A 27623-nucleotide genomic window follows, 5' to 3' on the forward strand; every position below is an offset into this window, starting at 1 on the left:
TCGACAAGGTCACGCACTCCAGCATGGTGCTCCACTGGGACTACCCCGTGGACGACGATGATCACGAGCAGACGGTCGACGGCCCGCCTGTGCTGTTGCATACGTCGCCCAAGAGCATCAGCCACTATCTGTTGTACATCAATGGCATCCAGACGGCTGTGATCGATGGCAATTTGCAGTCGTGCGTCATCAGTGGGCTCAACCCCGAAAGCAACTACCAGGTGGACCTTGTGGCGTTCAATATCGCGAATTTCCGCTCCAAGTCGTCGCCCGTGTACGTCAAGACGGGTAAGAACGACATGGCGGAGCCGGACCATCCCGACGAGCTGCTGAATGTGCTTATTCCCGACGACGAGCGCGAGACCGTCACTAAAAAAAGCACCTTCCGCCAGAAATCGCCGGCGGGCCGCTCGCGCAGCAACACGGTCGACCAGGAGAACTACAAGGCGCGGATCCACCCGCATCTGATCACAGACATCAACGAGCTCAAGTTCCTGCTGGAGACGGGGCTGGAAGCGGTGCGCAGTCTGACGCGCGCCAATAAAGAGCTCGAGACGGATTTCCTGGACGAGGAGGCGTCGCTGCTGGCCGCGCGCAACGAGGCCAAGGAGCGGCGGAAGCTCGAGGACCAGAACCGCTTGAGTCTGCGCCAGGAGATCAAGTTTCTGGAGGAGACGCGGATGCGCAGTGAGAGCCGGATCGCGTCCGACCAGACGAAGCTGGCCACGCGGCGGCGCAAGATCGAGGAGAAGCGGCGCCAGATGCAGGAGTGGGAGGCCATTCTGGCGGAGAAACGGGCCGCCAAGGAGCAGCTAGCGGCGGCTGAGCCTGCCGAGCTTGAGACTCTGAAACTGCAGGTCGAGCAGCTCAACAAGGACATTTTCAGGCTGCAGACAGAAATCCATGATGTCGAGGAGGACATCAAGTACGAGTCGGCCAATAGAAAGCGACTGGACGCGCTCAAACAGCATCTTCAGGGTCTTTTCGAGAGTCTTAGGGCCTTTATTGACGAGCAGACTGGTATCTTGAGACCCGAGGGCCAGGCGGTGCTGGCTACCATTTTGGGGCTCAAACCTGAGTGGGAGCAGGACTTGAAAAACGAGTTTACTCTTGACGAGCAGTTTGAGCTGCAGTGGCGGGCCTTGCGACAGAAAGATAAGGAAAAAATCGACCATTTGAAGCGCCAGCTGGACGAGAAGCGGTCGCCTCCTGGCTCACAGTACGAGGGTCTGGGATCCTACAACGATGGCTCGATCAGCAACATCTTGTCAACCGCGATGAGCAGAATGAACACCACGATGTCGTACAACACGCTGAGTCCGGAGCCAGTGGTGTCCACGAGCCCAAAAGTGTGGAACGCGCCGGCCGGCGGCCAGAGGGACATGTTATTCAACCTCTTGGACCAGCCGCAGTCGTCTGAGTCGCCTCCGCCGTCGCACATGTCGAATTTCGACTTTCTGCCGGACCTCAACATTTCTGGACCCCGGATGGGCTACGGCGATAACCTGATGTTCCAGGATTCGTCGTCATTCGGTATGCAGCCGCCTATGAACGCGATCCTGCCCAATACGTCGGATGACCAGCTCTTCGCCAACGGTCTGGACCTCGGTATGCCCACATCGCCCGGTGTGCGCGACTCTTCCAAGTTTTTTGGGTCGCTTGGCAGCCACCGCAAGATGAGGTCGAGTGGCTCGGTTGCAGACTCGTCGCAGGACGCAGCCATGGATTTCGACCTCAGCAGAGCACGGAGCACGAGCTTTGGCTCGAGTATCTGGAACAACGGGGGCAGTAATTCCAACTGGGCGTCGATGAATATTCTCGACAAGCAGCTTAGTGGTGACGTGGTATCGAAAACATACATTGAGAATGAGGAAAAGCAGGACAAGGTGCCGTCATCGCCGTCGTTCTTCAAAAATAAATTATTCAAGTTCGGAACCAGTCCGACAAAAATGGCCACCAAATCCAGCGACCGTTCCGAAGACGCCAGTGTGGGGGCCGAGGAGGAGCTTTCGTTGGGTTCGATGTCGAGCTCAGCTACGCCGGGACTGCTAGGTAGCAGTTTTGGCTCCAAGTCGTCGCGTTTCTTCAAGCTCAAGAAAAATCAGTCTGACGACCAAGCGCTGGACTCGAGACCGGATTCGCCGTCCGGAAACCTCATTTCCAGGCGTCTCAGCTTTGCATTCAAGCGGAGCGACAAAGACAAGGACCCAAAAAACGACTCTATCATCGAGGAGGCAGAGGAGTGAAACTGTCTGCACCGCCCAGAAACTTGTGTAAATTAATTTAATTTCCAGCCAAATTTAATATTATTTATATTTTTAATGTCTGCGATATACTCAGAGCCTGAGGTGGAACGGTTTCTGAACAATTTCAGCGAGCTCCATTCTGCCAGGGAACAGGAAAACCGTACCCGGCTTCAGAGTCTGGAGCAAGAGGTGGATCAGAAACGTAGACAATATGAGCTGTCTCCAAAGAAAAAACCTCTTGTGCCCAAAAAGGCGGCCAATCTCGACCACAAAGTCAAGGTGGAGCTAGAAAAGAAGAAGGTCGAGGAATTCGTTCTCAGCGTGGACCTCGAAAAGCCCATTGAGAAACCCAACGCGCCAAAACCAATAAAATTCGAGGATGTGATGAAGCAGCCTCTCTTCACTCCATCGGTCGAAAAGAGTTCCCCTACGCCGGAGAAAATCGCCGTCGTCAAGCCCAAGCCACAGCCAAAACCAGAAGTGATAGATTTTCGGGCCTCCTTGAAGCCTGCCAAACAACCCCTTCCGCAATCCAAATAGAAGCTCTCAGTCCCTGTGTTGACAAGCACCGTCGCAAAAACAACAGACAACCCTCCGCCGTTCCTAAATGTTCAGCTCTCGCCCACGAAAAAGAAGTTTTCAGCCCCGCAAAGTAAAGAACCCGAGGCCCTGAGCAAATTGGGTGCTTTGAAACCGGCAGCTCCAGTATCGAAAAAGCCATCAGAGACGCCAGAAGCTCTCGCCAAACTTTCGTCGCTTGCAAAGGCCAAGCCGGCTCCTAAGCCTGCGCCTCCTAAGCCAGAGGCCCTGCTCATGCTTTCGAGTCTGAAGAAAACCAAGGAACCAGTGCCGGTCCAAAAGCTGCCACCAAGAGCGAAAACCGAGCCCCAAATGGGCGTTCCGCTGCCTGGGCTTGCTCAACCGCACGCGTTTGTCTCTAGGGCAATGACAGAACCAAAGAAACCGGCGCTGGACTCGTCAGAATTCGACAAACAGGGGCGGCCACTGGAGCACGTGACCAAGAGCAGAGCCAAGGGTCCCAAGCGCAGGCCTCCAAAGGCCAACAAGTACGGAGAGGTGGCTGTGCAGCGCAAGAAAACGCCGCCGCCAATACGCAAGCCGTCGCGCCAGGTGTCGAGCAGCGAGCTGTTTATATAGCATGTATCACATTCTAGAGTGTTGTATTCTCTTGGGGTCTATCGACGCGTCGTTTATGCGAGGGAACTGGTTTCCAGGGGTGAAGCCAAAAAAAAAAAATAGTGTTTACTGAATTCTATAAATACTGCAACTACAAGAGCGGCAATTTCGACTTGCACCCGCAACATTGACGACACAGACGTAAGTTGCGGCCAATTACAGCAGTGCAAAGGTGCAAATAACCAGCCGACACGCACAAACCGAGCATACATCATACATTTACGGGACTTGCAAAATTGTCGTTTCCCTCATACATGGACGATAAACTGGGATCGCCGAAGCTCTTTCGCCAGCCCAGGAAGACAGTACTGCAGCGCAGCCGGATCTGCGTAATAGCAAGCGTTTCGGGTCTGTTGGTGGCGAGTTTCGTGGTGTACATAATTATTTCCCTTGTTTCAGCTAAAGACATATTTCGCTACAATCCTTCTTTCGACAGCTCCAACGCCCTTGACACACATTTTTACGACCTTATCGATTACATGGGGCACGCAGACGGCTGGCTCAGAGGCGATCGCGTGCTGTTTTGCGTTCCACTACGAGATGCGGCCAACCACCTGCCCATGTTCTTTGGCCACATGCGCAACATGACCTATCCGCATTACCTCATCGATCTTGCATTTCTGGTGTCGGACTCGTCCGACGACACGCTCGGCGTTTTGGAGAAGAACCTTCTGGAGATCCAGTCGGATCCGGACCCCGAGATGCATTTTGGCCAGATCGAGATTTTCCAGAAAGATTTCGGTCAGATCATCGGCCAGGGTTTCAGCGACCGCCACGGGTTTGCGGCGCAGGGCCCGCGGCGCAAGATGATGGCGAGGGCCCGCAATTGGCTCTCGTCGGCAGCACTCAAGCCGTACCATTCATGGGTGTACTGGCGAGACGTGGACGTGGAGACGATCTCGCCGACGATCATTGAGGACCTGATGCATCACGACCGCGAGGTGATAGTGCCGAATGTGTGGCGGCCGCTGCCGGAATGGCTGGGGAACCAGCAGCCGTACGACCTGAACTCGTGGCAGGAGAGCGACGGCGGGCTGCAACTGGCCAACACTCTGGACCAGGACGCGGTCATCGTGGAAGGTTACGTGGAGTACGCTACGTGGCGGCCCCACCTGGCGTATCTGCGCGACCCGTACGGCGACCCAGAGACAGAGATGGTGCTGGACGGGATCGGCGGAGTTTCGATCTTGTCGAAGGCGCGCGTTTTCAAGAGCGGTGCGCACTTCCCGGCGTTCTCGTTCGAGAAGCACGCGGAGACCGAAGGGTTTGGCAAGATGTGTAAGCGGATGGGGTATGCGGTGGTGGGGCTGCCGCACTACGTGATCTGGCACATCTACGAGCCGTCGAACGACGATCTGAAGCACATGGAGTGGATGGCGCAGGAGGAGGTGCGACAGCAGCGCGAGGAGAGCATGCAGAAGGTGTACCAACGCGTTTACGGTGCGGGTTTTCTGGACGTGGAGGACGAATGGAAGGAGGAGAAGCCGCTGATTCTGCGCAACACAGACAGCTCTCGGGGCGCGCGCAAGATCCAGGTCGACTGGGACGACGTCGACGTGTATGGGGACGATCTGAAGGAGCCGGACCTAGCCGACCAGGACCTCGCTGATTTCGACCCGGACTTGTAATTTTGCATATGTTTATACTAAAATATCCAAGAAATAATTCAACACTAATTAAAATAATTTGATTTCACCATGCTCCATATAGACAAAATAATACAGGACGTGCGAAAATGCAAAATTGTGCCCGAAAACGACATCCAGGAGCTGTGTTTTCTGGCACAGGAGTTGCTGATCCAGGAGTCCAACATCCAGCTGGTGGACCCCCCCGTGACAATTTGCGGAGACATCCACGGGCAGTTACACGACCTGTTGCGGCTGTTCAAGATCTCCAGCGAGCCTCCGCACACCAAGTACCTGTTTCTCGGCGACTTTGTGGACCGCGGCTTCTACTCGCTCGAGACGTTTCTGCTGCTGCTATGCTACAAAGTGCGATATCCAGACCGCATCTTTCTGATCCGGGGAAACCACGAGTCGCGTCAGATCACCAGCGTGTACGGGTTTTACGACGAGTGCATGCGCAAATACGGCTCCGCCAACGTGTGGCGCTACTGCTGCGACGTGTTTGACTACCTCGCGCTGGGAGCGTACATTCTGAGTGGTGCGAGCGCGGACGGCGGCGTGCTGTGCGTGCACGGCGGACTGAGCCCGGCGATCGAGACGATCGACGAGATCCGGCTGATCGACCGCAAACAGGAGGTGCCGCACGACGGGCTCATGTGCGACCTGCTCTGGTCGGACCCTGAGGAAAACATCCCGGCCTGGGCGGTGTCGCCGCGCGGCGCCGGGTACCTGTTTGGCTACACCGAAACCGAGCGATTCCTGTTCAAGAACAACCTCAGCCTCATTGCGCGCGCTCACCAGCTGGTCATGGAGGGCTACAAAGAGGTCTTTGACGGCGGCCTCGTGACCGTGTGGTCCGCACCCAACTACTGCTATCGCTGCGGCAACGTGGCCGCCGTGCTGACTCTCGACGACAACCTCAACCGCAATTACACCGTCTTTGACAGCATGCTGCAGGACTGCTCGGAGATCCCGTCCAAAAAACCCGTGGCCGACTACTTTCTGTGAAGGTGTCTTTTGCCACATACGGCTGTCGTTGCCTCGAGGCAGACGTGCGCGACACATAAAATTTACAAGCCTGTTTCCGCAGATCTCAGGCACAACAACAAGTTTTCTTTTGCTCCATGACGGACACGAAAAACACGTCCACCCAGGACGTTCTCACGGCCGTCGCGACAAACGGCACCATCTGCGGCGTGTTTGTGGTGCTGTTTCTGGTGCTCAGAGTCAGCTTCAAGCGCATCTACCAGCCAAAGTCCAGCTTCGACATTGTGCCCGACAGCGAGAAGCCCGCCCCGCTGCCGCAGGACCCGCTGACCTGGCTCTTCGTTTTGCTCAGAAAGCCGCCCTCCTTCATCATCCAGCAGGCCGGCATCGACGGGTACCTGTTTCTTAGATACCTGTTTATCGTGGCCTGCATGGCTCTGGGAGGCATAGCCACATGGCCCGTCCTGCTCCCTGTGAACGCCACGAACGGCAAGGGCGAGGACGGACTCGACCAGCTGGGCATATCCAACGTCAACGCGGCCGGCAGATATTACGCCCACGTGTTTATATCGTGGATCTTCTACTGCGTGGTGCTGTTTGTGATCTACCGCGAGCTGCACTTCTACTCCAGTCTGCGCAACCTCGTGCTCACGACGCCGGCGTACGCGAAAAAGCTCAGCTCCAGAACGGTCATTTTCCAGACCGTCACAGACCAGTACCTCGACGAGCAGGAGTTTTTCAAGCTGTTTGAAGGCGTCAAGCGGGTCTGGGTGGCCAGGAGAAACAGACGGTTGTCTCGTGCGCTCAAGCGCAGACAAGAACTTGCAGACGCCCTCGAAGTGGCCCTGACGAAGCTGCTCATGCGTGCTGTGAGGGAGAAAATCAAGGCGGACAAGAAGGGCCGTGTCATCGAGAACCCCGACGACCTCTCGTCGTATGTGCCGCACAAGAAACGGCCCAAGATGCGCATCGGCGTGCCTATTTTCGGTAAGAAGGTCGACACCATCGAGTACTGCAAAGAGCAGCTGCCCAGACTCAACGACCTAATCGAGGAGCACCAGTCCACGCTCGCGGGCACGCGGCCCATGAACTCGATCGCGGTCGAGTTCGAAAACCAGTACTACGCACAGCTCGCGTACCAGACCACGATCCACGATCTGCCGTTATTTTTCTCTCCAAAACACACCAACGTCAATCCAGAGGACGTCTACTGGCCCAACATGCGTATTTTCTGGTGGGAGCGGCTCATGAGGTTCCATGGCGCTGTGGCCGCGATTGTGGCCCTGATCGTGCTCTGGTCGATCCCGGTCTCGTTTGTCGGTCTGGTGTCCAACCTCACGTACCTGACCAACAAAATGCACTGGCTCGAGTTCATCTACAACCTGCCGGACTGGCTGCTTGGCCTGATCACATCACTGCTGCCGACGGTGATGCTGGCGCTGTTGATGCTGCTGCTGCCGATTTTTATCAGGAGAATGGGCCAGCTGTCGGGCTGTCTCACGGCCCAAAGCATTGAATACTTCACCCAGCAGGCCTACTTTGCATTTCAGGTCATCCAGGCGTTCCTTGTCACCACCATCGCGTCTTCCTTTGCCTCCACTGTGACCCAGATCGCAGAAAGGCCCACCGAGGCGATGGACCTGCTCTCGGCCAACCTGCCGAAAGCGTCCAACTTTTACGTCTCCTACATGGTGCTGCAGGGCTTTTCCATTGCTGGCGGTACGCTGTTCCAGGTGGTCAGTCTGGTTTCGTTCTATCTGTTCAGCGCCATGTTTGACAACACTGTCAGAAAGCTCTGGACCAGATTCAACAGCATCGGCGGCTTTGCGTGGGGCACAGTGTTCCCGATCTACACCAACCTGGCCGTGATTTTCCTGTCGTACAGCATGATTGCCCCCATCATCATGCTCTTCACCTTTGCCGGCTTTTCGCTCATATACATTGCATTCTTGTACACCGCAACCTACGTCTTTGGAAAAAGCGCCGACGGCCTGGGCATGTACTACCCACGGGCCCTTTTCCAGACCATGGTGGGTGTTTATCTCGGAGAAATTGTTTTGCTCGGCATCTTTGTCGTGTCCAAAACATGGGGCTGCATCGTGCTGGAGGCCATTCTGCTCGGCTTCACCGTCTTTGTGCATCTTCATCTCAACAAGGCGTACGACCATCTGATGACGGTAGTGCCAAATACGGTGATGAGACCGCTAGATGGTGTGAGCGAAACACTGTCCTGGACCGCTCCACACGCCAACAGACAGTTCAACGAGCAATCTCTGAGCTCGTGCGTTGATTTCAAGGAACAAATGTTACTGGCCGATAAGCAGAAAGAGGAGTACAGAGACTCCAAAGTGCAAAATTACAAGGCGTTCCATGTTCCGTTGCTCGTGGAAGGTGACGACTTTGATGACAGAAAACTGGGTCCAATCAACCGGTTTCTAAGACCTCACAAGCATTACACATTCAAGAAGCTCAAGGCGTACCTTCCGCATTCGTTCTACGACTTCCCCGTGGAGGACCCCGAATGGGTCAAGCACGCGTATGATCTGCCAGATAGAAGCGCAGCGTGCCCGACGCTGTGGATTCCCCGGGACCCGATGGGCCTCTCGGGAAAGTTGATCAAGAATTTGCACGGCGCGATCAAGGTGAGCGACGAGAACTCTCTGTTCGATAAGAGGGGCAAAGTCGTGTGGACGGGTCCGCCACCAGTCTGAAGGTCAGCAGGACCACCGAACCCATCATATTTCATTGGCTACGTCAAAGGAGAAGTTGAGGAGGAGAAAGTCTTTCGCAATCGCTCTTGAGGCTGGGTTACTTTTTGGTGTTGCATATATCCGGCTTGTATGTAGCTTGAATTTAGCCTGCTTCCCAAGTTAGGATCCCTTTACACAGCTGTAAAGTACAAAGATTGCCAAATTACAACAAAGAATGACTATAGATCAACCAACACGATCAGAGTCATGAATAGCAGTAGATACATCAGGACAGGATACCAGAGCACAGTCTATTTGTCAATTGAAGGCTGAGAATTCATGGAACCACTAGCGTAGATAGCATTTTTTTAAGTGGTGCCAGCTGTCCGTCACGGTGATTGAACTATGACCGGCCTGTGCAAATGTATGTAGCTCTTTTTTCTAGCTACAATAAATAATTGCCGAATAAATAAATAAAATAATAATCTCATTTAATGTTCCCTCACGAGGTCGACTACACAGCCCTCAATTTGCGGCTCAACCAGATTGCAGCAGCGTACCAGTTGCCTGGCGCGCTCAAGGACTCCTCTGCGGTTCTGCAAGCAGATTACTCGCTGGAAAGCTACAGGAGTCACATGTTCACGTCTTCTGCAAACTTAAGCGACTCCCCCTCGTCAATGGACTTTGCGAACCAGCCACATCTTATTGTCGGCCAAAACATCAACAACAATTTGGGAATCCCGCTCCACTCCATCAACAAGATCCCCTCGTATCAATGGTCGCCCAAAAACGAGGACCCGGAATACCACTCGACGAAGACAAAACACATCCTAAGCGGCCTGGGAGCGGCCGACAGCGTTTCCTCGCTCGGAACACACACACTGGGCATGCCGTCGCTCAACAGCCAGCTGATTCGATTGCCGCTTCTTAACGAGGAGCTGGACGGCACCAAATGGTCTTTGGCCAACGGACTGCCCTACTACGACAAGGAATTTGTCGATAAGCACATCAAGTACCTGAATCAGAAAAAGGCCAAGACAATGTCACACAGATCGCAGTTTTCCGCACATATGAACGAGACAATCGACGATGTGGAGTATCTGCACGGCACCGTGATCCTCAATCAGTTTTTGAACAACAAACGGCTGGTTCGCAACTACCAATGGCTCATGTACTTTGCAAACAAACAAGGAGGACGCAAACTGAGCGACAAAATCAGCTCCTACGACAACATAAAGTACAAGTCGGTGCGCAGCTTCCAAAAATCGGTCGAGAAAAAGATGGCACGCCAACAACGCGAGGAAATGGAACGCAGAAAACGCGAGATGGAAGGATTGCCGCCTCTTCCACCTCAAAATACAGTGGATTCGGACGAGGACGAAATAGACGAGGAAGAAGAAGGACCTAGGTTCCAGTCGCTGGACATCCCTGTCAACCTGACCAAAGAGCTAATCATCGAAAAAGAACTACCGATTGACGACAAAGAACTAATCGACAACCAGAACAGATTATATGGTATTCAGAACTCTTATCAAATGCTAGATGAGGCAAGGCAGACGGACGGTATCATTCACTCCCGTGTCCTGAGACTGAGACGAAAACCCAACCCGAACGCCCTGGGATATTCAAATATCCGATGCAAGAAACCACCGTATGTCTGAGTCCCATACACATCACAGCACCTTGGCGTGTTTAATGTCGTTCCTCAGCTTGTACACCAGCAGCGTCATGATAATGAGCAGAACCAGAACAGGCATCAGAATGAGTCTCACCGCAGACATGAACTTGTTCAGCTTAGACTCAAATTCCGACTCGTAGCCTGACGGGTAAGAGCCTTTGGAATAGAATTCCTGCAATTGTTTTAGCTTGTCGTTGATGCTTTCGTGATTTTGTGACTGTCCTTGGAAGTAGCTGTTAAAGGTGACGAATCTCTCGTCCACCAGCTCCAGCAGCTGGTTTTGTCTAGTGATTAATTGTCTGAGCGCTTCGTACTTTGCATTGAGCTCCTCGGTCTGCTTGAGCAGTGTGTCGTAGCTTTTCTCCATCTGGGTGTTGTAGACGGAGTTTTTCTCATTCATCATCTTGATTGACTTGGTCACATCGAACATCTGCTTTTGGAGAACCTGCGGGGCTGTCTGCTGTTCAACTATGGTCTTTACCTCCTCTAGTTTGGCAAGAAGGTCATATTCAGCAGATTCAGGCCGCAAATGCACTGGGACACTGTTGCCATTCTGCTGCTCTCGTGTTCTTTTGAAGTCCTCGACCACCTGTGCTTTTTGGGCCAGTCTCTTGTCCACCTCGGGGTGCTTGGCAACCAGCGTCTCAGATGCCTCCGCTTTTAGCGACTCAATCACCTTGTCGAAGAACTTGAACATCAAAATCTCAAACTGTTCGGCCTTCTTAGCATCCTTTGAGGATGCCGCAGTGATACCCACACGCATATTTTTCAAGTAAGGATCCAGATTAATGGCATCTGTCTCGAATAGCAGCTTGTTGTCACACGTGATCTTGAGCTTCCTGTTCTCGTAGCCTAGTTTCAAAGTGGACGGGACCTGTGAGTCCTGGAAGCTGTATGTGTACGCTCCAAGATAGTCTTGTGCCAAATTGATCTTCCGCGAACCGTCGTTGACGTACACCCTGAATACAGGTCCCAGGTCCTGTTCATTGGCGTCCAGCAGAATCTGCAGCCCAGAATATTGCAACGGTCCCCCAAAATTCGAGGTATCGGATCCAGGATCCTGATCGAGCAACCACAGCGACAATCCCGCGCCTGTGAAGCCAAAAGCACCCACCGATCTAAAGGTGAACTGCAACGAAAAGCTGTCGGATGAAATTTTGTTTATGGACCAGGCAGCGCCGCTGGTTATTTCTCGGGTGGCTTTTTGCAAGAGTGAAGGTGCAGGGGTGAGTATAACACGCCCTTCGCTGAACTCCACGTCGCCATACATCTGCCAGTTGTTCTGGAGCTCCGACAGAGACTTCACCGAAACGAGATCAGGAAACGAAAGCTCGGGCACAGCAGACTGAGTCTCCGCAGAGGACACTCCGTGGCCACCATGAGCGTCACAGAGCTGCCAAAAGGCCACTAGCCAGAGAATAAAGGGAAATAACATCAAACAAAAGGCTTAATGCAAAACTAGATCAACAAAACTGGCACAGCCGTATTTTTCGACCGTACGCTGGCACAAAAATTCTTGCCGACGCTCGTAACCATTGCAAAGTTGCACAAAAATTTTCTGACAGCTTCCGACGAGCAAAAGGGTGGGAAAAGTTAAATAAAAGACAATCCAAGAAACAACGCTGGTTTTTTGTTTATAACATATTACATTTAGGTTTTCGAACAGAGATCTAATTGGTTGGTCCCAACAGTACATACGCATCAACCAATTGGTCGGTATCTAATCGATATAAATCCGCTCTACTCCATTCCAAGTGACATCTAAAGTTTTGCCAGGCTCAAGGGCCAATAATTCAGAGGCACCCACGCCTTCCACTGATCCCCCATCTCTCAACACAGTTCTTTGTCAAACGTCTCTAGCGGCAATTGATTCGCTTATTGTTTCCGGAAACAAAGAAGAGACCGTGCCTCAGATCAGATCCATCATAGAATCATATCCTGATACTCGTGGTGAGCGACTGATCAAATACTTGCTGGACACTGGTTTTGACGAAACAGACCTCAAAGCTGAATCACGCGAGATTGCTCTACAAATTCTCAAAGAAGAGCTCGGAAAATACACTTCTACGGACGTTTCTCATCTAGAGTCTTTTGCTGGGCCCGTTTGCGAGTTTCTCAACAATTCATCCAGATACACACTATCGGACATCTACAGTAAACTTGGTTTATCTGGATTCCAGACCGTATTTGCCACTCTTGACATCGAGAATTGTAAATCTCAATACTGGAAAGAGATATCTGAACAATTTGCCCCTGTCTATCAACAAAGTCTACCGGGTCTTGTTCAACACCTGAATAATTTAGCAGACAAGAATAACCTCCCGGAGGAAGAAGCTACCGCGTACGGGAAATTTCTCAGGTTATTCCTCAAATCTAAAGTTTTCACAGCACCCCACAAACTATTGATTGTTGAACACTTGGTCAACATTTTGAAGAAAAACAACAACAGCAAACTCCATCAATTGGTGCAACAGGAAATCAACAACTATTTTTTCGAGTTAGGAAAGATGGAGTTCAGAGAAGTGCTACAGAATTTCGAGCCATCGAAATTACTTCCTAACAAAATGCTCACAGACTTACTTGCAGCTCAACCTCAGACACAACTGGACGAGGCTATCGCTATCTTGATGGCAGAGTTATTATATCCCGGTTCGCAGAGACTGTGTGGTGCCAACGCGGACCCCATCACGGCACTCACTCCAGCTAGCGTTCCTGAGGCAACCGCAAGAGGAGCACAAATGGCCAACATTATTAATAGATTGAAGACACAGCCAAATTGGCAGAACGTGTTCAACCTTGTGCTCAAAAACACCGCAACGGCTACATCTATGACCACTGCATCGCTTTCCGAATTTTTGTCTGCATTAGAAAAGGAGGATCTCATCGATCTGTTCCTTTCAACGGCATGTAAATCTGTCAATCCCCAATTGTTGAAAGATTTACTGATCCAATTAAATTCTTTAGATCCTAGTCAGGGCTCCATCAACCTGCTTGACTACAATCTGGAACCGATCCTATCATCGGAGGTCAATTCGAGAAATTTGCTTCTCTACTTCAAATCAATTGTCAAGATCGAGGTGAAAACCATTGCTCTCCTCCAGAACGAGAATATTAACGATTCTGTTGTGAGCAGCATATTCGCCAGAGATTACAGAGCTGCTCCAGAATACATCGTACTGGCATGTCTTTATATTTTGCATGATGAGCCGGAGGCCAAGGAGAACGATGTGATTGTGAACATCATGCAGAACTTTATTGTTTCGCTGCTGGATGTGAGCTCTCCATATTTGAGTGCCATTTTCACCAAGTTTGAGGAGTTCAATCCTGTTGAGCTCGGCAAATTGTTGGTTAAATATTACGAGGTCAGAAAGTCCACCGATTCGATTCATAAGATTGCCAGTCTCACTGCATCCTTCAAACGTGACACAGTCATTATGTCGATCCTCTCAAATTCGGTCGATTTCAAAGATGCGTTCTCGTTTGCTATCATATTTTCTCAATATGGCTGGAAACGTTTCCAAGAGTTTGTTCTGACCCAGCTTGATAGAAACATCAGCGTTGTTGCGGGCACAATAATTGAATTCATGGAAATCCAAGCCACGTTGGAGTATGAAAGCGCTCAACAGGGCCATCGACTGGCCAAATCGCTCAACCTGGAGACAGTTTATTTCTTGATGACTACTCTGGCGAGTAAGCAATTGCCTCCAGAGCTGTTTGAAAAGTTTAGGAATTTGCAAGCTTTGTGCTTGCAGGCCTATCCTAGATTAATCAACTTTGGGCAAGGACACGATGCAGCCATTCTGATGAACAGCTCCACCAACACGTTCTCTATTGACGTGGAAAAGGAAATGAAAGTGTACTATCAAAAGATGTACAACAAGGAGATTGAGATCAAAGACATTATCAATATGCTTCAAAGACTGAAAGTAAGTGACAACCCTCACGACCAAGATGTGTTTGCCTGCATGATCCACTCCCTTTTGGATGAGTATAGATTTTTCCCTGAATACCCCGTGGACGCGCTGGCAACAACCTCTGTTCTCTTTGGAAGCACGATCCTTTTCCGACTTGTCGAAGGACCTGCCCTTTCCATTGCGCTAAGATATATTATTGATTCCGTCAGACAGCCACCTGAAAGCAAAATGTTCAAGTTTGCCGTTCAGGCTTTGTACTCATTTATGAAACGTCTTGGCGAGTTTCCAAAGTTCTGCGCTATGCTTTGCGAAATACCCGCTTTGAAGAGCCAGCCTCAGCTTTACGAAGCATGCAAAACGGTCGCAGCTGGTGGATCACTTTCCTCTATTTCACCGCAGGATTCCAATGCTAATCTTGCCACTCCCCACCAAAAGGCCAAAGAGCTTGATCCATCCGTATATGTTTCCAAATGGGTTTCTGTTCACGTGCCTGATAAGATCGTGGACGATGTTAGACAAGAGAATCCTGCTGCAGAGACTTTGGACAGAGTGCTATTTATGGTGAACAATCTAACAGATGACAACGCCAATACGCGTCTGATGGAGTTGAAGGAGCTTCTTGACGCAAAGTATTTCAACTGGTTTTCCAATTACCTAGTCAATCAGCGCGCTAAGTTAGAGCCAAACTATCATGCCTTGTATGGACGCATTGCTGAACACTTTGACTCTACTTTGTTTGATGCACACCTGATCCAAGCCACCTTTCAGCAAATTGTGGTACTATTGAACAAAGCTCGTGAATCATCGGAGCCGGAGGACACTGCTGATGTTTTGACTTCTACGGAAAGATCGCATCTGAAAAACTTGGGTGCTTGGCTGGGACGGTTGACGCTGACTAGGGACAAACCTATACTTCACAAAAATTTATCGATCAAGGATTTGTTGACGGAGGCTTATGACCACAAGAGACTGGAGATTGTGATTCCGTTTGTTTGCAAAATTATTGACCAGACAAAGTCATCCAAAGTTTTCGAGTACCCAAATCCATGGTTATTGGGGATCTTGCAATTACTGAAGGAGTTGTATGACGTTGCTAATCTCAAATTGACTCTCAAGTTCGAAATCGAAGTTGTTAGTAACTCCTTGAAGGTTGATCTCAACAAAATCGAGGCGGCTACCAAAATCAGAAACCACAAGCCAGGAGAATTAGAGCGTTTCGTCGAGTCGCAGAAGATGATTATCAAGCTTGCAAGAATGTCCTTGGAAGACACAAAGCCGACTCCACATAATCTCGCGGGCAATCTAGCCACGCCTCTAGCCAATCTCAATCCGTCAGTGCTGGCTGCTCCACAGGGTGCTCCGCAAGCTGCCCAGCAACAACTCAATGTCCTTCAGCAACTGCAACAGCAACGTCTCATGGCAAGCGCACAACAACAGCATTTGCAGTCTGAAATTCCTGGTGCCCCAGTTTCTTCGTCGAGCTCACCTGCAGTTAACAGCAACGTGCCTACTTCTGGCCAAGGTGCTGCACAACAGCAAGGCTCTGCATTTGAGAATTTGAATGGAAACTCTGTGTTCGTCACGCATCCGAACCTTAGAAGATTGTTTCAATTTGCAATCACTAAGGCAGTGCGTGAAATCTTGCCTCCTGTTGTGAGCAGAACGAATTCAGTTGCTCTCGTGACAACAAAGTCTTTGGTCTTAAAGGATTTTGCCTTTGAAGTGGACGAGCTGAAGCTAAGGAAAGCTTACATTAACACAGTGAGACATCTTTCGGAATCCCTTACGCACGCTTCTTGCAGAGATTTACTGAGGGAGAACATCCAATTGAATTTGCATCAATACATTAGCTCTCTGGGCCAGCAAATCGATACCGCTATCTTAGAAGATTTGCCAAGAGCCATCAATGACAACCTGGATTTGGCATGCTCCATCATTCAAAAGGCTGCAATGGAAAAGTCTGTGCAGGACCTGGACGAAATGATGCTGCCATCCATTGCTTTGAGAAGACAATTCAGAGATTCTAGACCGGATCAGGCCTTCTGTGACACTCAGCATGCTTCCAGATATGCAATGTCTCTTCCTGATCCATTAGGAATAAAACCCAACGGAGTCACAGCCAAGCAATTCTCTATCTACTCTGAATTTGGAAAACCAAAGAACGGTACAACTCCTGCAGGTTTGAGTGCAACACTTGCCGCTGCAGGTGGTGTTGCCCCAGGTACGATTCCAGAGGCTGTCGCTACACCTCCTTCAGTGAATGCTGGCGTTGACCAAGCTGCCATTGCTCAGAGAATTTTGCAAATTCAAGCACAGGGCCTTCCAAACATCTCCGCTCTTCGTACAGCAGGTAGCCCCGCCGATGCTGCACATGCGCATCTGCCTGGTGAACAACCACAACCACAACGGACCTTGGAGCAGACCTTTATTTACATACAACAGTTGCTGGAGGCTGTTGTGAAGTCGATAGAGGAGACTCCGGAGAAAGAAATTCATCTTAGAGAAATCTCCATTGACCACCCTCTGAGATCATATTTGACCGAATTAATTCAACTTCTAAGCAGATTGAACCATAACGAACTGCAAATGAAGATTGCACAGGTGGTGATGAACACCCTTTTCAGTGCGCAGAATGCTTCGCAGCTGTTCGTGGAGGCTTTTATTTTTCTTCTTGACAAGTCCTGTGAACTTTCTTCATACGTTGCCAAGTTTGTTACTACTTGGTTGATCAATGCAGAGGACCCAAGAAAGTTCAATAAACAGGTCATGGCTTCGCTCGTTCAGATTGGAATGGTTTCTCTAGGCGATCTGGACTTGAGTATTTCCAAGACACTTGTCAACAAGAAGGATGAAGCAGTGCTGAATTTTGCATCCGGATTGGTTCTCGACATGGTGTTCGGAGCAACTCCTACTGCGTTGAGATCCGATTTCACAAATATTATTAATGCAGTGAAGTCTCTTGACAAGGATGATGTGGAAAAAAGCCCCCTGGCCCAGGAACTGATCAAGCATTTGGACAATAAAGTTGACTTACAAAAAGAGAAATTCAAGACATTGATGCATGACCCAACTAAACTTAAAGACTACTTCGCGTACATATTTGCTGAGTGGGTCAAGCTGCTCAAATTCGATAATTCTTCCAAGGGTCTGCAGCTGGACTTCCTCAATCAACTATATGATCTTGGTGTGCTGACAAAACCAGACCACTTTGTTCTGTTCTTCACGACCGCCATGGAGATGTCTGTCCTTTCCTTTGTGAAGGAAAGCGATGCGTCTAAGAAGCTTGTTGTTGAGTCCTACACTGCCATTGATGCGCTTGCAGAGCTTCTCATCCAATTGATACTCATTCAGAATGACACCGCAGGAGCTCGCGTCAACTTCTTCAGGTCTGCGCTTTGTGTGGTTCTTTTGGTCTTTGCTCATGATCACGAGACCAACAAGGCCAATTTCAACGAGCGACCATACTTTAGATTTTTCTCTACACTTCTGTGCAACTGGGCATCTTTGACTCATGAAAATTATGCCTCTGTTGCAGAAAATGAATCAGATGTCAAGAAGCTCAACAAGTTCAACCTCAAGTTTTACCACACTCTATCTGACTTCTTCCTGGCCTTACAACCAGATGCCTTCCCGGGATTCACGTTTGCCTGGGTTTGTTTGATTTCACATCGTATGTTCCTTCCGATCATTCTAGAGCTGGAAGAGGACAATGAGATCAGCCATGCCAAGTTTGCATCACTTTTGGTGGCATTGCTTCGTTTTGAGAGTACTTACGTCAGAGACAAGCAGCTTCCTGAGGCTATATCTGTGGTTTACAAGGGAACTCTGCGTGTGTTTCTCGTTCTGTTGCACGACTTCCCACAGTTTCTGGTGGAGTCTGCTAACGTTCTGGTGAGTGCAATGTCCCCTTCGTTTGTCCAACTGCGGAACGTTGTTCTTTCTGCTGCTCCGCGCAAGATGGAAATTCCAGATCCGTTCCAGCCTGGCCTCAAGGTGGATAGACTTCCAGAAATTACTGTATCTCCTCCGATCCTGAGTCCGCCTGGTGTGATCTTACAAGAGAAAAACCTCAAGAAACTGGTGGACTCTTATCTGCGGATGCCTTCGCCAACCACACTCAAGCAGATCGTGGCGGCATTGGAGTTGCCCGAGCCTGTTGCTGAGTCGGGCATAGGTTTCAAACAGATAAGATACCATGTTAAGCTAGTCAATGCGTTGACCTTGTACGTTGGAATATGCGCCGTGGAGGAGCGTACGAAGAGCGGACTGGCATTCAACCCAAAATCTGTGCATGTTGGCATATTGAGCTCGCTGATCCAGGAAGGTCCTATCGAGTTGCAATATTTGCTGCTGCAAGGAATGGTGAACAACCTGCGGTATCCTAACGCACACACCCACTGGTTCAGCTGTGTGGTGCTTCACTTCTTTGGCTCGACTTCGTTGTGGGGAACGAACAAGACCGATATCCAACAGCTGATCACGCGTGTGCTTCTGGAACGCATTGTGTGCAACAAGCCTCACCCATGGGGTCTGTTGATCACGTTTACTGAGCTGCTGAAGAACAGTGAGTACGCATTCTTTGACCTGCCGTTCACAAAGACCAGTCTCGAATACGAGCGGCTGTTCAATACATTACTGTTGTACATTAAGAACTCGCCAAAGGCGAGTTAATGAATCTCTATTTTTCTGATTATGTAACTAGATTTAACACGGCTTAGAAAAAAAAGTTGGACTTAGACATGTTTTCTACTCTTCGACGTAGACTAGTGGGTGCCTCGGATGACGACGCTGACGATCCTTTCAAAGAGAGCACCTCGACGCTCACCAAGAGTCGCCGGCCGCCCAACACGGCATTCCGACAACAGCGGCTCAAGGCCTGGCAGCCCATTCTTGTTCCCCGGGTCGTTTTGCCTATGCTTCTACTTGTTGCGCTGATCTGTGTGCCCATCGGCATAGGCTTTGTCTTTGCCACATACAGCATCGAGAAACTGGAGATAAATTACGGCAAGTGTGCCGACTTGGCATCCAGCAGCTTCGCCGACGTGCCATCAAAGTATGTCAACTACCATTTCAATGGCGGCAAGTCGTCCACCGTGCAGTGGAAAAAGACCATCAACGAAACGGACACCGTGTGCACGATCCAATTTGATATTCCGGGCGACATCCACGGGCCCTTGTACCTGTATTATAAACTCACCAACTTTTACCAAAATCACAGAAAATACGTGGAATCCTACGACTGGAAGCAGCTGCGCGGAAACGCTGTTCCGTACGACGATGTGAGCTCCGATTGCTCGCCAATGCGCTACCGGGACGACAAGATCGTGTATCCGTGTGGCCTGGTGGCGAATTCAATGTTCAACGACTCGTTTTCGAGTCTCACCTCGTCGTCAGGCAGCGAGTACGAGTTCAGTGCCAAGGGGATTGCCTGGAAGTCGGACCTTTCGTTGTATAAGCGCACAAAATACAACACGTCGGACATTGTTCCGCCGCTGAACTGGATCGAGAAGTATCCGGACGGATACTCCGAAGAGGATTTAGACTCGTTGGCTGAGGACGAACGATTCATGAACTGGATGAAGACTGCTGCGCTGCCGTCGTTCATGAAACTTTATGGAAAAAGCAGCGAGGTGCTGGCAAAGGGCACGTACACGATGGACATTGTGATGAGATACGAGGTGTCGATTTTTGGTGGAACGAAGAGCGTGATCCTGTCTACATCGAGTGTGCTCGGAGGACGGCATTTTAGCCTGGGCATTTGCTACCTGGTTGTGGGAGGTCTCAGCGTGCTGTTCATGCTGATTTTCCTGATAAAGCATGTGTTCACGCGAAAACAGACGGACCACGCCTTTTTGGAAGGGCTGGCCGGCCCGGAGCGAGAGGTACTGTAGTAAGTAGGGTGGTGAAAAAAACTATTTCGACGCGACGATTAATTTTAGCGTCAACTTATTTATTAATTCTTGTTCAATGTCCAGAGTGAAGAGAATTGCTAAGGAGCTGGAGGACGTCAAAAAGGACGCGTTGTCGGGCGTGACTCTTTCGCTTGTGTCGGAGGACGATCTCTCGCATTTGAAGGGCACTTTTGTCGGGCCTCCAGGAACACCGTACGAGGGAGGACTCTTTGAGGTTGACATCCAAATTCCCGACGCATACCCGTTCAAACCGCCAATAATGAAGTTCGACACCAAGATCTACCACCCAAATATCTCCTCACAGACAGGAGCCATTTGTTTGGACATTTTGAAGGACGCATGGACGCCGATTCTGACCCTCAAGTCGTCGTTGATCTCTCTGCAGTCTCTGCTGCAGAGCCCAGAACCTACCGATCCGCAGGACGCACAGGTGGCAAAGGTGTACATGAGCGACCCCAAGAAGTTTGCCGAGACGGCTGCCAACTGGACCAAGATCTACGCCCCTAATGACAACTACAAGCCCGAGAAGGGAGGCTCCAATTACGACGAGTTTGTGCAACAGTCCAAAATCCAGGAGCAGGACGAGTGCGCCAAGTACGGCATTGACAGAGCCACCGTCCAGATCTTTGAGGACATGGGTTTTCCCAAGGACAAAATCATCGCTGCTTTGAGAAAGCTCGACCTCAAAAAAATCAGGGTCGACGATGTCCAGACCCAGCAGAGTGTCTTAGATGAAATTCTTCATTAATGATATACACTTGGAGATACTCATACACTTATTGTAGCTATTTACTGGCAACTATTTCCCCACCTTTCTGAACCCGTCCTCGCTGACCCCACCGTTCTTGCCTCCCTTCCGCTTCTTCTTGGCCACCACGGGGGCCGTGTCTTTTTTCGCCCGTGGCTCCAACTTGATTTCAACTCCCTTGACTTGGATTGTGCCCGTCTTGATGGCCTTCTTCTGCGAGCTCTGCTCCGTGAAGTTCACCAGAGCGATCATCCGGTCAATCTTGCACAGGTCGACGTTGCCGAAATTCTCTTCGAGGTGTTTCTGTAGCTCCTCGTCAGTAATCGCACTGGTAACACCCTTCACGTAAATTGGATACACAACCTGGCCCTTCTTGTTGACCATCTGGCTCTTGTGTTTCCTAAACTCCTCTTCCTCCTTCTTGTCTTTCTTGTCCTCCCTTTTCTCGTCCTCCTTCTTGTCCTCTCTTCTTTCTCTCTTTTCCTCCTTGGTCTTCTTCGCCTCTACCTTCTTGGCTGCCGCAGATGCGATCTGGTCAGCCCAGCTCATCGGCTTCGACGCGACCGGCCGTTCTGGCTGTCTCTCTGGCCGTTCTGGCTCTTCTTCCTCACCCTCGCCGGTCTCTGGGGTGGTCTCCTTGCTTTGCACGGAAAACACCTCACCCTTCTCTGCGCTGTCCGGGGTGTCCGTCGCAGACTCCGGCTCAGGATCGTATTTCGAGTCAACATCGGGCAGGAAATTCAGCACGTCGTTGTAAACGTCGTAGACGCTGTGCTTGACGGTAGGAACGAGTAGAAAGGTCTGCACGAACTTATATGCCACAGGCTCTGTGTCGTGACTGCTCTTGGGAGCCAGTTCACCCACACAGACGATCAAAATCGAGTCCTGGAACGACCTGGAGGCATCTATCGACTGGATCATCACCTTCGAGCCTGCAAGCTTGGACTTGTTCCAGCGAGCCTTGATCTCTTCCAGGCCCTCAGCGGCCACGACATCTCCGCTCAACGGAGACTTGTAGTCCCCGTGTCTGAGAACGGCATCCGGCGAGTACAGCTGGTACAGGTTTTCCGTGCCCGAGTGGATGAGATTATAATAGTACTCGATAAATGCAATGGCGACCCGGTTTGGGTCCTGGTCGATATCCGACATTAGGTGAAAAATGGAAAAAAAATAAAAAAAAAAAAATGAGCGAAAATGGAAACATTAAGAATTTCTACACTATCTATTTAGATACATCATCTTCTGCTCGGGAGTGAACTGGGTCTTGTCGTCGGCAAACCCCCAGATATGATTGGCTAGCTCACGCATATCCTTCTCGCCAATAAGCCTGCGCAGCTCCCAGAAACACAGATGTGTCAGCATTGACTGTCCTCCCACCTGTAGCAGATTATGGTTCACGTTGCGGATGACGCCCAGCTCTTCCGCCAGCGTCTCGAGCGACCGTGTTTTGTGCGTTCCCCCAACACGTGAAACAGATATGTACTTGATATCGTAAAATGTCGGGAAGTAGAAACTTAGCCATTCCTCGAACTCTTCCTCGCTTGTCGGCATGTTTCTGTTGATGAGCAGCGACGTGATGAATCCGAAGTCGTAGCCCGCATGATAGCTGATCCAGACGTTTTCTTTCATCAGACAAAGCCCACTGTCCGTTAAAACCTGTGCAAACTCAAACACATCGATACCGAACTCCTTGAGCCTGCTAAAATTCAGCCCAGTCGTGATCAACGACTCTATGCTCTCCCTGCTGTACATTTCCTGGTCCAGATCAAACTTGAAATTAAACTGCCACGTCGACGGAACACCCTCAGGCCGCCGTCCGTCCTTGTCACTCAATGTGATGCCTATTTGTATCAGGTTCAGTAAATCTGCGTTCGATCTCATCGTCTGGTAGTGGTAGTCTTTTGTCGACCGGAACGACCCGATCGGCCGCGCAACAATCCCAGCAAACTCCGTAGACACGCATATGTGGTTGTAGCGCTCGGACAGCTCCCGTATGACCATCATCTCGCTCTCTAGGTTGTCTTTCCACACTTCTCTCACCATCGGCTGGGGCTGGAGCGATTGCGGTTGCTGTTTCTGTTGTAGCTGCTGCTGGCTCAGTCTCTGGGCCGCCAATGCTGCCTGCTGCTGCTGGACCTGCTGTAAAAGCTGCTGCTGCTGCTGCTGCTGGAGCGTCGCCGCCAACACCTGCTGTTGAATGCTTCTGTTATGAACTTGCGGTGACATCATCATGCCCACCTTCTGCTGCTGCGGCAAACTGCCCGACCCAGACCCCTGCTGCAGAAGCTCGGGATTGTTCAAGAACTGCGACATGAATCGCATATTCATCTGGTTTGTCATGCTTGCCTTGTTTAAAAAATCAAATTATATTCCTATGGATTTCAACCACGAAGACCAGCGCATCCTTACACCGAGAATAATAATTACACCTCTCTCTACTCAGTTCTCTGCTTCTTTGGCAGCAAGTCGTCCTCCTGCTCGGCCTCGTACTCTGCCTGCTGCTCGGCCTCGGCACGCTCCTCGCGCTCGGCCCGCTTTCTCTTATAGGCCGCCTTCTTGTCCACTCCTGTGCGCTCCTCAGTGTCCTCTGGAGGCGGCACAAACCACGGAATCTTTCCCCTGTTGAAATCGGCAATCACCTGCTTGGCCACCCCGCTCTCATCGGGCTCGCCTCCCTTCAGCAGTCTTCCATGCTTGCGCGCCAGCATCTCAATGAATTCCGTCGCATTTTTCCACCCCTTGATCTCGTAAGTTCTTTCCAGATGTTTGCGTTCGCACTTGGCCAGAAGATCTGGAATAAACTGTTCCGGGTTCGAAACGTGCTCCACACGCACAACACCGCGGAACAAAATGTCTGCCTCGGTGTCTTTCGTGGATGGCGGCACGATTCCCGGACAGTCGATTAGAAAGATTCTTTTCATCAACGTAATGTACTGCCACACCTTTGTTTCTCCCGGAATAGGAGCCACCGTGCACACCTTCTTGCGCCTCAACGTGTTGATGATGCTCGACTTCCCTGTGTTTGGGTACCCAATGAAACCAACACTGATCTGTTTCCTGTCCTGGTGAAGAACGGAAAACTGACGCAGCAGCTGGATCAGCGATCCTTTACCGAACGAATTGGTGATACTGGCATGGAACGCCAGGGTTGGGTAGTCCTTGGACAAGTGTTTCACCCATGCAGCCTAAAAGTTAGTTTAACAAAGAGAAAAGCGCGTTTGAATGTTGGGCCTTTTACTACGAAGAAGCCGGTAACTAAGACTCCTTCAACTCATAAAGGCCCAAAACACCATGTTGCCGGCTCCAAAACGGAACACAGCAGGGTGTCAGCCAGCATCAAAACGACACCGACCGACGATTGGCGAACATGATCTCCCAAAGTTGTAACAGATAAACCATATTGGCAGATGGAATATCCTGACAAAAAACTTTGGTAGCATGGTGCCATTCAAACGTGGGGAAAAAAAGTATACTTACAGCAACCCATGTGGGAACCAAATCGCACTTGTTCAACACAAAGATCAGATGCTTATGAGGACACTCCTTCTTGATGTACTGCTCGACAGACTGGCACCGTGTTCCTAGCGGGTCACGCGCATCCAGCACGTGGATAACCACGTCCGACGAGTCGATCACTTTGTAAAGCTCGTTCCAGATTCTCTTGGACTGGCCTTTGGAGAAAATGAACTCCTTGGCCTCCGCGCTGAATTCATCGGTGTCAAAACCTCCCATAAGTCCGAGCGTGGGCTTGAGCTCCTGTTTCTCCTCATACTGTGTCTGTTCCGCAGAGGTGAGCCGAGCCAGCTCTTCCAGAGAAGAAGCCACCGTGGTAGGCTTCTTGCGCTGGGCCTTGGGGCCAAACGTATGTTCGAACGACTCCGTTTCCAAAATACGCGCGCTCGGAGATTCGCTCGTGTCCTTCTCGTCCAAAAGCGACATGGGCAGCTTATTTCTTTTCAGCAGCACAGTGTACGAGTCGTCCTTCTTGTCGCCCATGGCCTCTCTGAAATGCGTCAGAGCGTCTTGCGCAATCACCCTGGTGTTACCGAACCACCGTCTGTTGGGGTCCACCCTGGCCGTTGGGGCCTTTGTGTCCTGCAAGTACGCAGCCTTGATAATCTCACCTTTTGCATTTCTCACGGCCTTGCCCTCCTTGTACATGTTCAGATGCTTCACCTTCTTTGCATCCCTGTAGAAGTTTTCTCCCTTGACCCTGAGATTACCATCCCGCAAATCGTTCTGGCGCACCCGACGGGCTTTTTCTGTTTTCCCAGTAGCCATTGCAAATAAGTGGGTATAAAATTTTTTTTAAGGCCAAAAAAAGTGAAAAAAATAATCACGGCTGTGTAGCCAGCAGCAAAGATGGGTAGCAAATTCAGGGCCCAACACAAGGAGCAAATAGAGACTGTCAGAGCAACGGCTGCGACAGCAGAGCGGTAGGCTCAACTTTCAATCTCTAAAGCTCGAACGATCTCAAGTTTGGCTCCTAAATTCGTAGTGGAAATGGGCTTGACATTTGGCTCTACCATCTCTTGATCCGGAACTGGTAGCTGGCAGCCAGTGGTTTTATTCTCCGAGTCCACTCCAGCAAACCCGAGCTTTCTTCTGAATTGAAGTGACCGCGCTCAAAGCTATCTTCGCATGCCTGCACCTGTGTATAGATGCCACACGCTTAGAAATCTCATCCTACACAACGATTTGATACCGTTGGAGCCATAGCTGAAGCATAGATCAATATTTCAAAACTCAATACTATCCAGAAATATGACAAAACGGTGGAATCGGGAGGCAAGGTAAAGTTTTTTGCTGGCTAGCTCTGCGTAAGCAGTTCTAGCCCAAAGCCGCACCAGAGTTGACCACCATTGGGCACCATTCTTACCCCTCCACCTATGTCAAACAAGTGCTGGCCCAACACCTCATGGGTCGTTGTCCGGTAGTTACATTGGCGGTGTCGTGGCTTATCACGTGACGGATGATCCAATCAATATACGATTTCCTAAACAAATTACCTAATCTCAAACATGGGTCGACCACGGATCCAGTTTTCGCCGTTCAGGTACCCGAGTTCGCGGCGAGCCGAGCACAGCAGTCCTACAACATCATCACGCACGCCTGACACCGGCAACTCGCCAGCCAGCACCGCGTCGTTTGCCGTTTCGAAGGTGCCTTTGAAAACCAAGGGAAACGGGCCTTTGCACGCAGGCACTCCGGTGCGCAAAGAGCCCGTTGTGGATCTGGACGACGACGTCCAGCTGGACGGTGTTGACAGTGACGCGGGCAGCTACAACTACAACGACTACAATTCGAGCGTCATGTCTCCTATCAAGCTTCCTGGGAGTCCGTTACACGAAGACGAGGGTATAAAGGGTCTGGGCCAGCAGGAGGCGCCGATCGTAGACATCAGCAGCGAGTTTGAAGATTCTGAGGATGAAAGAGACAAGGAACAGGGCGAAAGTTTGATGGTGGAGCAGTCTGTGCGGGACGAGGTGGACGCAGAGGCGACGATTCTCCGCGTGGCGGATTTCGTCGAGCGCAGGCGCCGCGAAAAAACAGAGCCTCGGGGCAGGAGGGAGGTCCAAGAGACAGCAATAGAAAAGTCTCCAGAGCGTGGTTTAGCAAGGAGTATTGAGCACAGCCCTGTGCATAATCCGGAACGGACTACAGAAGACAGTCCAGACTCAAGTCCACGCAGCCCGGAACATAGCCCGCTCAATTCAGACACTGATCTGAGACATGCCACACGCTGGAGCAGAGCTCAATGGACGCGTCTTTCACGGTACCTTCGACTGTACCGTGCTACAAAAGACAAACGGATGCTTGCTCCCGAAAAACTGGAACGCGAGTTCCACTGTCCGCCGGAGGAGGTTGTAGCGCGCAGCGAGATTCTTGCGCGGTTCGTCAAGGTGCGTCGAATCACACGCAAGCAACTGTGAATGTATACTAGAAAGGTATTATTGCTATATACTCAGCTTAATTTTGGTCTGTGATATAGGGGATATTGACTCTCACTCTGTGGCTGTAAGGAAGCTTCGGGATGACGACGCACAAGCAGGCAACGAGATTGACAACAAACAGGTTGAGATCGTAATACGAGTAGTGCGTAGAGATGAGAAACAAAAAGATAGGAACTCCCATCAGGAACTTCTTGACAGGGGTGTACTGGTCGCCATTGTCGATCTGCTCCCACATGGTGAGGTTGTCGTACGCCCCGTTGTTGAAATCAAATGGCGTTCCCTTGATCTGGTGGAACATGATATACGAGCCGATGACATAAGTGACGTTCGTTAGGGTCCAGCTCCACTCGTTGTTGAACATTGGAATCAGGTCGTAGAACAGCTTGAGTAGTATTATGATCACAATATGGATAATCCAGGCGCCCTTGAAATGAACCCAATTGGCGTTCATGTTGGATTGGATGTCCTGGTCTTGTTTTGTTTCAAACGTCTCTGGCTCCACCTTCGAGATGAGCGACGACGAGCGTCTGCGGCGATGGTCCTTGGCGGTATGCGACGACGTTGGCGACACGGTCAGCCTTTCTGGCGACGAGGGGGCGGGAAATGGCTCAACGTTCATCTTGGGGCGAAGTTTATATATAAAGATTTTATTTGCGCCTAACAAGAATTAAG

General features: G+C 50.6%; 14 protein-coding genes across 14 annotated transcripts; 9 read left to right on the plus strand and 5 right to left on the minus strand.

The window, feature by feature from the left end:
* Window positions 1–6: 6 nt before the first annotated feature.
* OGAPODRAFT_16984 (uncharacterized protein) lies at window positions 7–2294 on the plus strand. The gene has a single exon (XM_018354799.1). The coding sequence runs from the start codon at window positions 24–26 to the stop codon at window positions 2244–2246; it is 2223 nt and encodes a 740-aa protein (XP_018210168.1). The 5' UTR covers window positions 7–23; the 3' UTR covers window positions 2247–2294.
* A 1565-nt stretch (window positions 2295–3859) lies between these two features.
* OGAPODRAFT_89517 (uncharacterized protein) lies at window positions 3860–5062 on the plus strand (the record flags this gene model as incomplete). Its single annotated transcript, XM_018356936.1, has 1 exon — window positions 3860–5062. A coding segment is annotated over exon 1 (1140 nt), but the record flags the coding sequence as incomplete, so codon positions are not given.
* A 78-nt stretch (window positions 5063–5140) lies between these two features.
* OGAPODRAFT_50650 (uncharacterized protein) lies at window positions 5141–6076 on the plus strand (the record flags this gene model as incomplete). The annotated part of the gene is made up of 1 exon (XM_018355673.1): window positions 5141–6076. The coding sequence occupies one exon, from the start codon at window positions 5141–5143 to the stop codon at window positions 6074–6076; it is 936 nt and encodes a 311-aa protein (XP_018210170.1).
* On the plus strand, window positions 5305–8925 carry OGAPODRAFT_16985 (uncharacterized protein). The gene has a single exon (XM_018354800.1). It carries the CDS (start codon window positions 6193–6195, stop codon window positions 8764–8766), a length of 2574 nt encoding a protein of 857 aa, XP_018210171.1. The 5' UTR covers window positions 5305–6192; the 3' UTR covers window positions 8767–8925.
* Window positions 8926–9239: 314 nt separating this feature from the next.
* On the plus strand, window positions 9240–11797 carry OGAPODRAFT_77389 (uncharacterized protein; the record flags this gene model as incomplete). The annotated part of the gene is made up of 1 exon (XM_018356323.1): window positions 9240–11797. One exon carries the CDS (start codon window positions 9240–9242, stop codon window positions 10404–10406), a length of 1167 nt encoding a protein of 388 aa, XP_018210172.1. The 3' UTR covers window positions 10407–11797.
* On the minus strand, window positions 11091–11750 carry OGAPODRAFT_39429 (uncharacterized protein; the record flags this gene model as incomplete). Its single annotated transcript, XM_018355380.1, has 1 exon — window positions 11091–11750. A coding segment is annotated over one exon (660 nt), but the record flags the coding sequence as incomplete, so codon positions are not given.
* Window positions 11798–11801: 4 nt separating the features above from the next.
* OGAPODRAFT_95033 (uncharacterized protein) lies at window positions 11802–19047 on the plus strand (the record flags this gene model as incomplete). The annotated part of the gene is made up of 2 exons (XM_018357670.1): window positions 11802–11807; window positions 12223–19047. 2 exons carry the CDS (start codon window positions 11802–11804, stop codon window positions 19006–19008), a joined length of 6792 nt encoding a protein of 2263 aa, XP_018210174.1. The 3' UTR covers window positions 19009–19047.
* A 29-nt stretch (window positions 19048–19076) lies between these two features.
* On the plus strand, window positions 19077–20262 carry OGAPODRAFT_95034 (uncharacterized protein; the record flags this gene model as incomplete). Its single annotated transcript, XM_018357671.1, has 1 exon — window positions 19077–20262. One exon carries the CDS (start codon window positions 19077–19079, stop codon window positions 20226–20228), a length of 1152 nt encoding a protein of 383 aa, XP_018210175.1. The 3' UTR covers window positions 20229–20262.
* Window positions 20263–20304: 42 nt separating this feature from the next.
* Window positions 20305–20997, plus strand: OGAPODRAFT_101749 (uncharacterized protein; the record flags this gene model as incomplete). Its single annotated transcript, XM_018353065.1, has 2 exons — window positions 20305–20802; window positions 20845–20997. 2 exons carry the CDS (start codon window positions 20305–20307, stop codon window positions 20995–20997), a joined length of 651 nt encoding a protein of 216 aa, XP_018210176.1.
* Window positions 20998–21015: 18 nt separating this feature from the next.
* Window positions 21016–22159, minus strand: OGAPODRAFT_16986 (uncharacterized protein). Its single transcript, XM_018354801.1, has one exon. The coding sequence runs from the start codon at window positions 22144–22146 to the stop codon at window positions 21049–21051; it is 1098 nt and encodes a 365-aa protein (XP_018210177.1). The 5' UTR covers window positions 22147–22159; the 3' UTR covers window positions 21016–21048.
* Window positions 22160–22215: 56 nt separating this feature from the next.
* Window positions 22216–23040, minus strand: OGAPODRAFT_50514 (uncharacterized protein; the record flags this gene model as incomplete). The annotated part of the gene is made up of 1 exon (XM_018355665.1): window positions 22216–23040. One exon carries the CDS (start codon window positions 23038–23040, stop codon window positions 22216–22218), a length of 825 nt encoding a protein of 274 aa, XP_018210178.1.
* Window positions 23041–23432: 392 nt separating this feature from the next.
* OGAPODRAFT_101755 (uncharacterized protein) lies at window positions 23433–25266 on the minus strand (the record flags this gene model as incomplete). Its single annotated transcript, XM_018353066.1, has 2 exons — window positions 24475–25266; window positions 23433–24182 (listed from the first exon to the last, which is right to left on the minus strand). Exons 1-2 carry the CDS (start codon window positions 25156–25158, stop codon window positions 23433–23435), a joined length of 1434 nt encoding a protein of 477 aa, XP_018210179.1. The 5' UTR covers window positions 25159–25266.
* Window positions 25267–26018: 752 nt separating this feature from the next.
* Window positions 26019–26930, plus strand: OGAPODRAFT_13991 (uncharacterized protein; the record flags this gene model as incomplete). Its single annotated transcript, XM_018353394.1, has 1 exon — window positions 26019–26930. The coding sequence occupies one exon, from the start codon at window positions 26019–26021 to the stop codon at window positions 26928–26930; it is 912 nt and encodes a 303-aa protein (XP_018210180.1).
* Window positions 26031–27575, minus strand: OGAPODRAFT_101756 (uncharacterized protein). The gene has a single exon (XM_018353067.1). The coding sequence runs from the start codon at window positions 27568–27570 to the stop codon at window positions 26968–26970; it is 603 nt and encodes a 200-aa protein (XP_018210181.1). The 5' UTR covers window positions 27571–27575; the 3' UTR covers window positions 26031–26967.
* Between the last annotated feature and the right edge of the window lie 48 nt (window positions 27576–27623).

The sequence above is a fragment of the Ogataea polymorpha genome (assembly GCF_001664045.1).
Source record: "Ogataea polymorpha strain NCYC 495 leu1.1 chromosome Unknown OGAPOscaffold_5, whole genome shotgun sequence".
Lineage (NCBI taxonomy): Eukaryota > Fungi > Ascomycota > Pichiomycetes > Pichiales > Pichiaceae > Ogataea > Ogataea polymorpha.

What these genes read in the sequence shown, in the direction of transcription:
- OGAPODRAFT_16984 (XM_018354799.1), top strand. Translation starts at nt 24, where the DNA reads ATGGTGCTCCACTGGGACTACCCCGTGGACGACGATGATCACGAGCAG.
- OGAPODRAFT_16985 (XM_018354800.1), top strand. Translation starts at nt 6,193, where the DNA reads ATGACGGACACGAAAAACACGTCCACCCAGGACGTTCTCACGGCCGTC.
- OGAPODRAFT_16986 (XM_018354801.1), bottom strand. Translation starts at nt 22,146, where the DNA reads ATGTCGGATATCGACCAGGACCCAAACCGGGTCGCCATTGCATTTATC.
- OGAPODRAFT_101756 (XM_018353067.1), bottom strand. Translation starts at nt 27,570, where the DNA reads ATGAACGTTGAGCCATTTCCCGCCCCCTCGTCGCCAGAAAGGCTGACC.